At 27.5% G+C, this 14,467-nt stretch overlaps 1 protein-coding gene across 8 annotated transcripts in view; it reads left to right on the forward strand.

The window, feature by feature from the left end:
* Positions 1-14,173, forward strand: part of LOC107453670 (AMP deaminase 2) — a 38,265-nt gene extending 24,092 nt beyond the window's left edge. For all 8 annotated transcript variants that reach the window (XM_087163689.1, XM_087163691.1, XM_087163693.1 and 5 more), the window contains 5 exons: positions 1,136-1,299; positions 3,056-3,176; positions 4,367-4,540; positions 9,675-9,785; positions 11,422-14,173. In XM_087163689.1, coding sequence (XP_087019815.1) covers positions 1,136-1,299; positions 3,056-3,176; positions 4,367-4,540; positions 9,675-9,785; positions 11,422-11,610 — 759 coding nt within the window. In that variant the 3' untranslated portion in view covers positions 11,611-14,173. The remainder of the gene's footprint in view (positions 1-1,135; positions 1,300-3,055; positions 3,177-4,366; positions 4,541-9,674; positions 9,786-11,421) is intronic.
* The last annotated feature ends 294 nt before the right edge of the window (positions 14,174-14,467 follow it).

The raw sequence follows: 14,467 nt of genomic DNA on the forward strand, positions 1-14,467 counted from the left end.
AATTTACTCAAGTGTGATGGCAAAAAGTATAGTCAATTTGCAACAAGAAATAATATTAAATTGTATTTTTTATCTACAATTCTAATTTATGTTAAAAAAATAAAAAAAATAAATCCTTTTTAACCAAATTAAGAATGTTACAGTTCGGGCTGCTTTTCAGATAAAGTACCCTTTGGTACAGATTGACGTCATTATAGATTTCTTTATGTTTTGTATATTATACAAAAGAATCTTCTAGCATATGCAATCAAAATGATGCCATAAACTGGAAAGATTCCAGTAAGTGTTATAATGACTCGTGTTAAAATTCAAAGCTTGTGACGGAATGGTTTGAGTTTTATGTAACAATATTGGTGTTTTACAAAACCCAAGTTAATCTCCAGACTTAAATTTCATATATCATCATGGGAAGAGCTAAATGACATGTAAGCATCAATATTCAAATAAATAAAATAATTCCGTGCTTTACAACCAGAATAAGATCAAATTATAGCTGTGTATATCGATAACCTTATTGATTATCAATTACTGCAACTTAGTACTGCTGTGAGAACAGCAAAAACCATCACAGTAGCATAATCAAAAATATGAATGACGTGGCTACAAGATGTAAACAGCATTATATAATTTTTACATGTTATATTAATTTTTCAACTCATATTTATCAAAAATAATTTTATTAAATTAAAATAAGATTCTGGCCTAAAACTTTGATACATGGAAATATTGCAGTTTAGTTTACATGTTTAAAAGTTTTTATACACATAATATTAAATAATTAATAATGTGATATTATTTTATCTTTGGTTATAATCATCAATAAAAAAAATTATTTGCTTTCCAGTCATTTAAATAGCCAAAAACTAGAAATTGTTATTAAAAAAGATACTTACTGGAGACATTTGCCTGCCACTGTGTTTAAAATAAAGGAAAAAAGATCTTAATATACCAAGAGAGAATATGGAGTTTTATAAAAAAAATTTTAATTAATACAAACAATTTTCACTTTATTAATTTTAGTAGTGCTTCCAGCAATACTAAAAGATAATTCTATCAACTTTTGTGTGAATAAATTTAGTAATAGTTTAACCATTTAAAAAAAAACTTTATTCAGATGTAAATTCTCTTTTGATAGGTAACAGGTTTTGATTCAGTTGATGATGAATCCAAACCAGAAAATCCTATGTTTGATAAGGATGTGACTCATCCATCTTCTTGGAAAGATGTGGAGAATCCACCATATAATTATTACCTGTATTATATGTATGCTAATATGTGTGTTCTCAATTGTTTAAGAAAGTAAGTCAAAACCTTTATTGTAACATTTTTCTGTATTTACTTCCTTCTCGCTACCGTGAAAATGACAGGGTGAGGTTTTGCCCTCTATTTCTCGCTCCCGTGATATTGATGGACTGGAGTGTTCAGTAGTAACGTGCCAATAAGAACAAAACTAGTTCTTTTTTTTTTAAATCTGGAAAACATTTTATTTCTCATTTCACACACCAGATGGCAGTACCAGGATATTTTTAAGGTAATTGTAGATAGTTAGTTTATTTTAAACTAGATGTCAGCACTAATCAAATACAAATACAAAAGCCAAAAATTAGACACTTTTTTGACCGTTTTCTTGAAAATTAACCGATTGTTAAGGGGTTAATTGATGTACTATGTGTGACATAATAGTGTGGTCATAATACTGACTTGGCCGTAACGCAAGTTAAGGTCAAATATTTTATCTTTTGTGAAATACAAGTAATGTATTCACTAATTTTGATGTACAAGCGTTAAATAATATTAGTTTAGATTTATGAAATACATGTATAACAATTTAGAATATCAAATCAATTTGTTCAAATCATTAGCTTTTTAGATTAAAGTATGTATGACAGCAAATTTAGCCTTCGCTAAAATTAATCAAAATTATATTTTAAGCATAAAAATGCACTATACTCTAAGGAATAGATGAAAATAAAATAATTATAACATGATAAAAATACACATTAGATTTGAATCACACAAGTATAGTGGTTAGTTTGTTTGCTCTAAGGTAAAAGATTAATTTGGAAAATAAAATAAGGATGAACAAAAGGAACATTGAAATAATGAGACAAAATATTAAATTAATTTCTTACATCTCTGTTTATTACAACTTGATTAATATATGACAATCTCACGTGTAGTGATAATTTACCATCACTCAAAGACCTAAAACATAATCAAGTATTTTTTTCTTTTTTTTTTTTTATGGCGGGCACTTGGAATGTATTAGCCTCTTGTATTTAAATTGATGCATTAAAAAACCTAGTTACCACTCAGACTTATTACACATACATTTCTCTCGTGATGCACGCAGATTCCATCAAGCATATCTACTACTATAAATTTTAAACATACATTTTTTAGAAAGAGGAAGAAACTCCCCCTTCCACACCGGAGAGGGTCAGCTAGCGAATACTTTAAATACTAATGCCTCACTTCTAAAAAACGTTTTTTTTTTTGTACTGTTCAACCCTATTGCAGTTCCTTGGTGTAAAGGGATAGTTCTTTTTAATACAGTCTATTCACCGCAAGCGGTATTCCCCCTCATTATGGGTTTAATGTAAAGGTACAGCTTTTGTCTCCTTCACATCAAGTTTATATTGTGCTGATATGGTTTCATTGGTGTATTTTCCTTTTGACACAACTATTTAAAGTTTATTATATATTAAATATGGTGGGATTTTAGAATTGTAGAAAGTTTGTCATAATGTTGAACATTTGTTTAACAAGATGTTAGCCAAAATCTCTAAATTTTAATAATATCTCTACGGTTTATGTAATAAAGGGTTTCTTATAATTATTTTTAACCATACAATTTTTTTCATAGTTATTATGTAGGTATATTAAAAGGGTATATTAAAAATTAAAAAATAATTCTTATTTTTGTTCACATTAAACAATTTATCTTGCTCTTAGCGATCTATTTATTTTGAAGATATTATGAGAAACCTGGATAAAAATCAGTTATTTTCAATAGAAGTACTTAAAATGTAATTCTTTTTATTTTTCATTTTAGGGAACGAAAACTTAATACATTTGTATTGAGACCTCATTGTGGTGAAGCAGGTCCTGTGCAACATTTGGTTGGAGGTTTTCTTTTAAGCGAAAATATATCTCATGGTTTAATACTTAGAAAGGTAATCGGGCACAGAATTCTTTCTAAATTTTGTGTTGAAATGCATTAACTTAAATTTAGGGTAATGATTTTTTATTCAAGTTTTTTTAAATTTGCAATTTTTTTTAATGTAATCTGAAGTTAAATTGATATCGTTGTTAAGATGCTCAAAATTAACTGAGAATATTTAAGAGTTTAACGGCATTTAACCATAAAATATAATAAAATAAAATTAATAAATGAAAAATAAGTAAATAAATTGCAAAAGACAACATTTCTATGAATGTCTCTTTTCTATACTCCATTTACTCTACGGGGTTTTGGAAGACTTATAAGAAATTAATGATTTCAATAAGTTTATGGGTGGACATAAAAAATTTTGTATTTGTGCCACTTTGCCACGTTTTTTAACAGACTATTGATGACGGATCACAACAATATTCACTATCATTGACTGTTACAGCGAGTGTGATAAGACTTTAGACTTGAAGTCTGCAGCATCAAAGTTTCTTTCCTTAGACATTTGTGGGGGGGGGGGGGGAAACTTGTGATGCTTCTTTACCAGATAAGATTAAATTTGTAATTTATTGGTAATATTTTGTTTCTTATAAGCCTTCCAAACATCAGAGGGAATCGTGACACACTCTGTGCAATGAAAAGATTTGCTGTAAGAGAAAACATACTTAATTTTTAATACAAGACCCATAGAAAGTGGATTGTTTTTTTTAAAAAGTCATTTGGGTAAAGTAGCACCAGTATAAAATTTTCCTAAGTTTGTTTTCTCCGAGTTGTAGCACTGGGTTTGTAATTTTTATTGTTAATAGGTATCTGTAATTTAATTAAAATGGTTCATTAAACTGTTTGTTAATTTTGAGTAATCAACTAACCTTACATCGTTTTGTAGGTTTCTAAAAAGATATTCAAGAACTTACTACTTAACCTTTCTAAATAAAATTCTCAGAACCAAAATCTTCAATTTTGTAACTGAAATCATTACTTTTTTCCTTTTAGCTTGAAAAGTAAGGCATTAAATTTTGAAATAACTATTTTGAAACTTGACTCTCTGTTTTTCCCCCCGTTTCTCTTTGATGTTTTATAATATATATATATAGAAATAGATACATTATAAGCTTATATATTCTTAATCATTGTAAAAGCAATTTCGAAAGTGATGAAAATATATAATTTGTATAACAGCAGTTATTTTTACAGGTACCGGTGCTACAGTATTTATACTATCTGTCTCAAATAGGAATAGCTATGTCTCCCCTGAGTAATAACTCGCTCTTCCTCAATTATCATCGAAATCCTTTGCCAGAATACTTAAGTAGAGGACTTTGTGTATCGTTATCCACTGATGATCCACTGCAATTTCATTTCACCAAAGTAAGTCTTCTATTTTGCATCCAAGTTATTCTTTTCTAAGTTTTTAATTTCATTGCAAATTTGGCACATTTATGCAAAAAACTAAATGCCAAGTAATATTACTACTTTGTATAGTTGAAATAAAAACTAGTTAGTTGTACAGGAAAGTAAATTGACTGACACTTGCAAAATTAATGCATGAAAAAAGACTAGATTAGCAAAACATAAATTCATATGGATTGCAGATAAATTTTTGCACCACATTTTTTTTAAATCTTTATTATGTTTTGCAGACCTTTGTTTTAAGAATTTAAAGGCATGGTTCTATTTTAAAATATTTTCAACAAATCATAGATAACATATATATTGAATGTTTAGATAATATAAGCATTAATATCATAAAATTATGTTTTACTGCTTATCTATTCTTTTTATTTACTAACCCCCTGCTCTTTTGACAATATTATACTGTTCACTCTTTTGTGACAATAACTCTACAAGTATAGTTTCTTTTTTCCCAGTTAAACAAGAGTTATTATGACCCTAAGGTGTTATAGTAATCTTTCTTTTTTAACGGTTTAATTTTTTACTTATTTGCTACAGACTTAGTTTATGAAACTACTTAACTTTTTGCTTATGGCTGATATAACAAGTGAATCAGAATAACAGGCTTCATAATGTTAAGTGCCATAAGCGAAGAGCTAATCTGCTGATCCGGGTCATATATAATGTCATTTTTTTCTTGTGGTATTCTGATATTGGCTTATGGGCCATTAAATTTTACATTTATTTCATTTTCTGACAGTATGTCAATTCTGTAGTCACACCCTTGAATTGATAATATAAAGGTATTTTGTTTGTTGAAAATGAACAGAAATATTTTATATTATTACTCTTTCTTTTTATAGACTTTCATATTATAAAAAAAAATTTTGATTGTTAGTGTGTTTCAGATTTTAAAATACTCTGCAGGGATGATTGTACTCCAGGGGTTTCCTGGAATTCAGGGTTTTTTGTATAATTTTTTCGGGTTCAAAAACTAGAAGCAGCGCATGCAAGTTTTGCGCGAACATCATAGAATTCCACGTCACTATTCATAGAATTCCGCGAATCAAAACTTATGATCCGACGAAATTTTGAAGATTTTGCTAAATCCCGTTAGTGATGTGTTTTCATACTTTCTTCCGCCGATTACATAAAGAATTATGCCCTACGTGATTCTTCTGCCAATTTGATTGTTTTGGTTTGGCCTATTTTTGCTATTTTGAATATTCGGTGCAGCTTGGAATCTGCTAATATCGCGAGCCTTATTCATGCGATTTTAATAAACATCAATTTTTGTATTTACAGGGTATCCGCGCACCTGGAAAGTCATGAAAAATCATGGAAAGTCATGAATTTCAGTATTGAACAAAATTTGTCATGAAAAGTCATGATTTTTGCTGTTTTTTTGAAAAAAATCATGGAAAGTCATGGATTTTGGTATTCCAGTGTTGCAAGTACTGCGCCAATTGTGGAAACCTGGGCCTATATGCTCCAAATTGAAGTAGTAGGCTTAAATTGCCCCGATCTGAGCCAAAAGGGATATTTTTCCCTGGGTATCGCCAAGTCACAATTTTGTGGCAACCAAGCTACTGCTATGTGATGGGTTGCTCTGGATTCAGTGGGAAGGATTCTTGCACTCTCATGTGCAACTCTGCTTCATTTTACAAGATATTCTCAATTTCAGGTTTCATTTTCCACTCTCTGAATAGAACCGAAACTTCCCAGGAATTTTCGGGGACCGACTAAACATTGCCAAAGTTTAATAGCAAACGAAAATTTTATTTCTCTTGTTTAATTTCATTGTTATTGAAGTGCCATCGTCTTCGTCAATGGCAAGCTTATGGCCTTCTTGCTCTATTCTATTTATAGAATAGTACTCATGATCTTGGAATTAACTTGGGGACCATTCACTAAGTACATATTTTCATGTTGATCCTCAGAGCAGTCAAGAATCAAAAAGCTTCATAACCTCAAAATTTCCATCTCCTTTTTATTCATTTAATGAAATAAAGATAAAGATAATAAAGATAAAAATTAATTGGGTTTCTTAAGTGTAAATTTTTTTCTGAGGGACCATCCACTAATTGCATATTGTTTTTAAACATTTATTACTTTTTTTTACTAATATTTTTTTTATACTTATTGCATTTTATTATAGCTTCGATACTCATTGAATTTGCATTTAAAAATTATTTTTTTAATCATTTCATTAATGAAATACTGTACTGGGTAACCAATTTTAATTTAATAAAAATTAGGGGTCATTCACTAATTTACATTTGTAATATAAATTTATTAAAGTTTGTTTAATTCTTTACATATTTTTATAAATTCCGTATGATCAATATTAATCTTGTTAATGTTTTATTGAATATACTATTACAAATAACATTTTTTTAAATTTTAAGAAAAATATACTCAATAATGTTAAATAATAGTTAAATTAATTAGAGTTTTAAATTACCTTTTACAGAATTAAATAAAGTAATTATTAATTTAAAAAATAGTATGAGCCACTCAATATTGAATTTATTTAAATTGCTTTTGCCAAAAGCTCTTTTTTAAGTAATATTTCACCTATATTAAATAAATGTTTAGGTTTTTTCCAAACTGAGACACCATTGATTCACTTGCTGTATTATAAAATGGTGTCTCTAGTTTAAGCATTGTTAGGGCGTTTTTTAAAAGAGTTCTGCTTTTCTTAGTTTGACAGGAAAGGACTTAAAATCTTTGGATGTAGAAAACGCAGAAATTTGGCAAAATTCAAATTTAATAGATGTTGGACTAGATATCACAAATACGATGACATCATTATCTTCTTCAGTAAGAAATTCTATGTATTTAGGTGCCAGGTCTATGGCACGTGCAAAAAAGTTATTAAAAGCATTGCCTCTTGAAAATAGGTTACTATGCCATCTTAAATTGTTGCATCCTGTGATGAGAATGGAATTCTATTAAGGTAATAAGATATCTGACAACAGAAACCCCATTCATTATAAAACCTGAAGAGGCATGTTTGTTACTGTTACATGTAGAACCAGAAGGTTATTCTTGTGACTCAAATGAATATGCACCAATTGATGTGTTTTGGAAAAACTATTTTGTGAAGAAATATAATTTGGGAAATATCAAATATTCTCTTATAACAAAGCTTTTTAAAGCTCTTTTGTGCATACAACATGTGAATGCCGATGTTGAAAGAGGTTTTAGTACTAGAGAGGTTTTAGGTTTGTTCATATGTGTGAATAAAAAGCTACTTGACAATAGGGCAAGTTTATATTTGCATAGTGTTAATGATTTGAGACAAGTTGTGTCACTGGGGATTTAAATAACTTTAAAGTTGACAAAGATATAATTAAAGGAACTCGTGCAGCATTTAAAAATTATTCTGCTTGATTAGAGATTGTGAAAAAAGAATGTGAAAACATTGAAACTGAGGGAAGCAGATTGAAAGTTGCTGAAATTGATTTGCTAAAAAAATTGAAGGCTTCTCAAGATCTCTTAGCCACTGATAAAAAAAATATTAAAGATGGGTTAAATAATAAAGACATGTTTATAGAAAGCGGACAAATCCTCTTATCTGAGGCTAAGTCGAGCATAGCAGAATATTTAACAGAATTGGAAGCTACCAAAAAGAAACTTAATTTGTTTATGCAGGGACCTTTAAAAAGTGAAAAAAAATAAGATATGTCATTAATGAACAAAATTGAAAACTCTTGTTTTAATTCTTTTTATTAAATATGCTCCAAATCTTTGTTTCGCTGCTCCAAAATTGCTCCAAAACCATGTTTTGCCACTTGCACCACTGGTCTCCGAAAAATCTAATTTTTAAAATGGAGTCCCCCCCCCCCACAATTTCATCCTGTTCCAAACATCTGAATTCCTAACAAAATCACCACTCAGGCATATTTTATTAGAATATAAAATGATTTTATCATGTTCTTTAAAAATTATGGTGTTCTTTCAAAAAATGAAAGAAAAAACATAATTTCTAGATCGAATTATCTTTTAAACTCTTCTGTCATTTAAAAATTCTTATTATTTATTTTATTTAATTTTATCAATTTAAAATTCTAGTTGAAGCAAACCAGTCATTGCAAATTTTTTTTTAATTCCTAAATGAGAACAGAAAAATTAGGAGTATTTCTTTCCTTTCAGATGAACAAGAAAAGTATCTTTAGAATATAATTCTACAGAAAAAAAATTATTTGCTTTTGCATTTTTTTCTAGCTATTTTATTGTTTCAATTCTTTCTTTACTCTGTTTTTTAAATTTAAAATCTATAAATATGAAGATTCAGAGTATAGTTTTGGTTATGCCTTTTATTATGTTATTATAATGCTTTTTTAAATGCATTGTTGCGTTTTTGTCGGAGAAAATAGTAACTTCATTAAGTCATGAAAAATTCTTGGAATTAGTCATGGAAAATCATGAAAAGTCATGAATTTAAAAATCTAAAATGTAGCAGATACCCTGTATTTACCTCATTTAAAAACTATGGGTTGCGATTCATATTCACTTGATTTAAAAATCCAATATCATAATTTGTATTGACGAGTTTTTAAAACCCACTATCGCGATTCATACTCACGCGAGTTTAAAATCCAAGGCTGCAATTCGTATTCACGCGTTTTTAAAATCCAATTTTACAATTCGTATTTTCACGTTTCTAATATCAAACAACGATTTTTGAATTTTTATATGTGATTTAAAATCTACGCATTGCGATTCGTATTCTCGCGGTCTAGTGATTTGCATTTGAATGATTCAAAAATTCCATATCACAAGTTGTATTTTTGCCTTTTCCCAAAATTCAATATTGCAAGTTGTATTCCAATATCGCGATTGATATTCACAAGATTTTTTTAAAAATCCAATATCGCGATTTTTGTTAGAAGTAAGCTTCTTCTTGAATTAGTTACTCTAAAGGTGTGATATATTTTGCATCGGAAGGTAATTTAATTATAAATGTTAATTCAAAAAATTATGTTAAATATGAAAGATATATGATAAATAAATTTATATCGATTTTTTGCACATAAAATTTTCAGCATTTTTCACTTTGTGCCACAATCACCCCTGACTTTGTAAATTTTCTTTTTTATGTCAGGAGCCTTTGATGGAAGAATATAGTATTGCTGCTCAAGTCTGGAAACTAAGTAGCTGTGATATGTGCGAATTAGCAAGAAATAGTGTCCTCATGAGTGGCTTTCCACTATCTGTGAGTAATTTATGAATTCGCTTAACATAAATTTTAAGGAATTGAATGCAAGAGTTAGGGCAATAATGAGCCACCTTTCCAAATTACTCAGTTGTAATTTTTAAGAACATTTCTGATAAAAAGCACCCACAATTTCACATGGGCAGTATTCTGTTTTTGTATATTGTGCTATTATCTAACATAAATTTCAAAAACGTAAGTGCTTATCTGAAAAAATACTAAAAAACGGTCTGATGATATAATGTCACTTTTGGAAAATGTCTGGAAACTAAGTAGCTGTGATATGTGCGAATTAGCACGAAATAGTGTCCTCATGAGTGGCTTTCCACTATCTGTGAGTAATATTAATTTATGAATTTGCTTAACATAAATTTTTAAGAATTGAATGCAAGACTTAGGGCAATAATGAGCCACCTTTCCAAATTACTCAGTTGTAATTTTTAAAAGCATTTCTGGTAAAAAAGCACCACAATTTCAGTATTATTTTTTTGTATATTGTGCTATTATCTAACATGAATTTCAAAAACGTAAGTACTTTTCTGAAAAAATACAAAGAAACGGTTTGATGATATAGTGTCACTTTTGGAAAATGTCTGGCTTGAAATTTTTATAATATTTTTACTCTTTAAAATTTGATTTACGATATCTCTTTGAAACCTTGTTTTACTCGTGTTACTTTCTGTCCCATTTAATTTTTATTTCAGACTTTAAAAATGTATTGCAATTTCATTTAATATACATATTTTAATGTAATTGTATGTAAATTTAGAGGATATAATGTTTCAGATAAAAATTCTTGTTTGATAAGAAAGTTTTCTATTTTAAGAGCATTTTGTATATTTGTAGGTCATTCTAATATAATAAAGGGAATTTTATTTTTATTTCTTAGCCATCAAGATCTGATTTCTGGTTTTTATCATGTATAACTTATTCTTAAAATGTTTAACACGTTCACTGCCACGAGTACCGCTGTATGAAATGTAATCTGCTATGTACTCCCATCGATATTTTAATAATGCAAGTCTCTGGTGGTCACAAGAACAATATCTCACTCCGTTTGTTTCCATGGTATCATGTCTGTTTATTTATATCCGTTGCATCACATCTGTTTCTCCTCTCGCCACTTTACACGATCAGTTTGAATTTTTGCCGAGTAAAGAGGAGTATAACCTAAAATCTTTACCCTAATTTGTTGAAATTTTGAAAAGAAAAATGGAAAACTTATTTCTCAGTGAGTCAAATAGCAGTGAGCAAGACAGCTTTTACGAGACTCACAATAATTTTGTTACTTCCTGTGAAATATGTTTTCAAATACATACGAACATCCTTTGCAAGTAGTCGAAAGAGCGTCACCCCAATACAAGTAGTGCAGCCCGATTAGAAATTTTGCTGTCACCCCAATATGGGTAATGCGGCCTGATTAGAAATTTTGCTGCTAACCAAATATGGGTGGCACGGCACTCAACGTGTTAAAAAAATTATGATTTGTATTAAAGTTTAAATTCAATTATAAAAAGATAATAAAGGTAAGAAAAATTAATATTTGTAAGCATGATCAATTCAGTATTTCAAGGTTCATGTAACTTAACAATGTTGTGTTACTTCAATTTATAAAATATGTACTGTTAATTTGCAGGTTAAAAAACACTGGCTTGGTAATAACTGCATGAAAGAAGGAATTGCAGGCAATGATATTACTCGTACTAATGTACCAGACATCCGAGTAGCATACAGAGCTGAAACTTTATTAGAGGAACTCTCTACTATTTTCAGTGCATTGAATACTGGTGTGTCAACACCTGCCACACCTGGACCCATAAAATAATTATTTTTAGTCCATAAAGCCTGGTTTACTTCTTTACTCTATATATTTAAATTAATTTTTGCCTTTAAAAGTACTTAGGATTTTTTATATAATATAAATAAATTTATATAGTGGATGGAAAGACGCTTTGAAATATAAGCAATACTTATTTGTTGCTTAATTTGCTTATGTTGTCTTTTTTTTTAAAGTTTGAGTGATCTCAACTATTTCCTTATTTAAATTTTTAGCTTTATGTATAAAAAAAATAGAAAATATATTTTGAATGGGCAACAATTAATAATGAATTTGTGCATGTGGAGTATTTTTTTTTCCTAATGAAGATTTTTTTAATTATTTGAAATTTAATTTAGTGTATCTGGTTCCATAAATAAAAATATTAATTTTTTTTTCTTTTTTTTTTTTGCTAGGAGCATAATTTTATTAAAAATTTTACTGGGCATGACATTAGAATTTTCGAAATTGCTCTAATATCTTAAAAGCAATTCATTATTAATCAAAGTTTATTTTTATTTCCATCAAAGTATATTTAATTTATTTATTTGTTCACAATTATTATTTAATTGAAAATCTTGTTGAAAATTTTAAAAAATTAAGAAATATTACCATATCTGATTTTGTAATTAGAAATAATGAATTTGTGCTGGCATATTTTAATAAAAAGCTTGTTGAAAATAGCTTATAAGTAATAATGAAATGCTAAAAATTCTCGAATAGTAAAATCTTAAAACTATTCATTTTAAATCAAAGTTTCTTATTTTTCAAAATATATTTTATTTATTTATTTATTAGTCTTATTTTATCAAAAATCTTGTAATACACTTCAAAGAAAAAATTAAGAAACATTATTTATTTTCTATAGACATATATATATATTATTTTTTATTATAGACATAATTTATTTTGTTGCTGACTTTTTTAGTAGAAATTCTATGCTCAATATGGGCAAAAAAATTGTGTTGTAGATTTTAAAAAAATTTCATAGACTTGAATCAATTACAGTTAATCCTGTTATAATACATTTCAAAATCATTTTATTCTCATCATTGAACATACTCCTTGGTTTTCTTATAATTTTCTATCCATACAATAATCCATATTTAAAACTTTAATGAAATGTGAACAGTGTTACCACAAAATAAATTTAGTGAAGTATTCATAAATTTCAAGCTAAACAATGATTTGTCAGAGCATTGTTAACTTTTTTTTAAAAATTAAGAGTATCAGGTGAGCGCTTAGTAACAATCTCTTCTTCAATCAGACTATCTTTTAAGACAAAATTTTAAATAAAATTCTATATTAATGAAATTTTTATTTATTCCAGAAAAATTATAAAATGATTTTATTAAAATGCAGATGCAAAATTTTTATTATATATATTTTTCATACTTTTTTCTTTTTTGTATAAATTTATGTCAAAGTAATGGGAAAATATTATATTTAGCATTTTAATATAGTTATAGAAAACAGCATGAAACAGTGTTTTTTTTCTGCATTAAAGGTAAAATCTTTCAAACACAGCCCACTTCCAAACAATAATTTTTCAAATTTGCACTTAATTGCAGTATACATCATTAAAATTTCTTTAATTTACAAAATCAATTATTGATAAATGTTTGAAAATAAGTGAAAAAAAATTGCTTCCATCCTTTTTTTTTTTTTTTTTTTTAACTTTTATATTTTAAAACAAATATGATTCCAATAATCTAACAGATTTTTTATAATAACTATTAGACTGTTTTTTTTTAATGAAAAAATTCCAATATATATTTGATTGTAATTAGAATGTGAGGGAAAAAAATACAAAAGAGACACTCGTGTCCTATCTGCCTCATCATAAGGTTAAAACTGTTTTATTTAGCTAAGTGTTGTAACTTATTTAAATTCTTAAGAAAAATATTTTCTCAACTTTAGTTTATTTAAATATAACACATTTGATCAAACAAAATTTAAAAAAAAAAAAAAAAGAGTTCAAAAGTATTTAACAAAAATTGTTCTACAATATACAAAATTGTATATTAACATGAAATTTTATCATGAAATTTTTTTTCCCTTCAAAATTGCTATTCCTATTTATTAAATAAAAATTTCTCTGAAGTTGCCAAAGATTGTATGCATTTATTTGATTAATATTAATTTGTAAATTTTAGAATTTGGATTGTTAAAAAAACTGTGCATTTGTAATATATATATGCACAAATTATGTGTATTATGATATTGTTGTGTATGTAGCTGTAATGTATATTATTAGCTTTTGTACTAAACTGATTATTTAGTTAGTTATTTTTTACTTATTTTACATTTTTTTATTGTTTTTATAGTTCTTATATTTGTATTAAATGTTGTAAATTGAGCTTCAATTGCGAAAATGCTAAATAATATATTTTATTATAGAATTAGCAGATTCTATTAAATACTTTTTATGAGAGCTATAGAACAATTTTAAATTTAAACAGATGAAGAAAAAAATTTCCATTGAAGTATCATAAATTTTGTTGAAATTAGAAAATATTACTGTTAAAAGAAAATATTTACAGAAATAAAGTTGTTGAAAATTGTTGGAATATGTGCTTATTTCTGATTTCCTGTGTATGTATTTTTTTTATTTAAATACAGTCCAACCCCGCTATAATGAATTTGGAATACAGTGAACACTCAGTTGTCTGTTTTAGTGGTCCCTTCTGAACTCCCATTTAATTAACGTTATTTTATATAGCGAACGTTACATATATATTATAGTGGACAGCTGAAAATTTATAATTTATAATGGAATATTAATACATTGTTTTATGTTACATTTGTTGAAGTTGCGATTGCTAGTGAAGGCATTTCTTCACATTGTGTCATCTTACTTTTACAT

The sequence above is a fragment of the Parasteatoda tepidariorum genome, chromosome 5 (assembly GCF_982258835.1).
Source record: "Parasteatoda tepidariorum strain Cologne lab strain chromosome 5, Ptep-v5.0, whole genome shotgun sequence".
NCBI classification, from domain to species: Eukaryota; Metazoa; Arthropoda; class Arachnida; order Araneae; family Theridiidae; genus Parasteatoda; species Parasteatoda tepidariorum.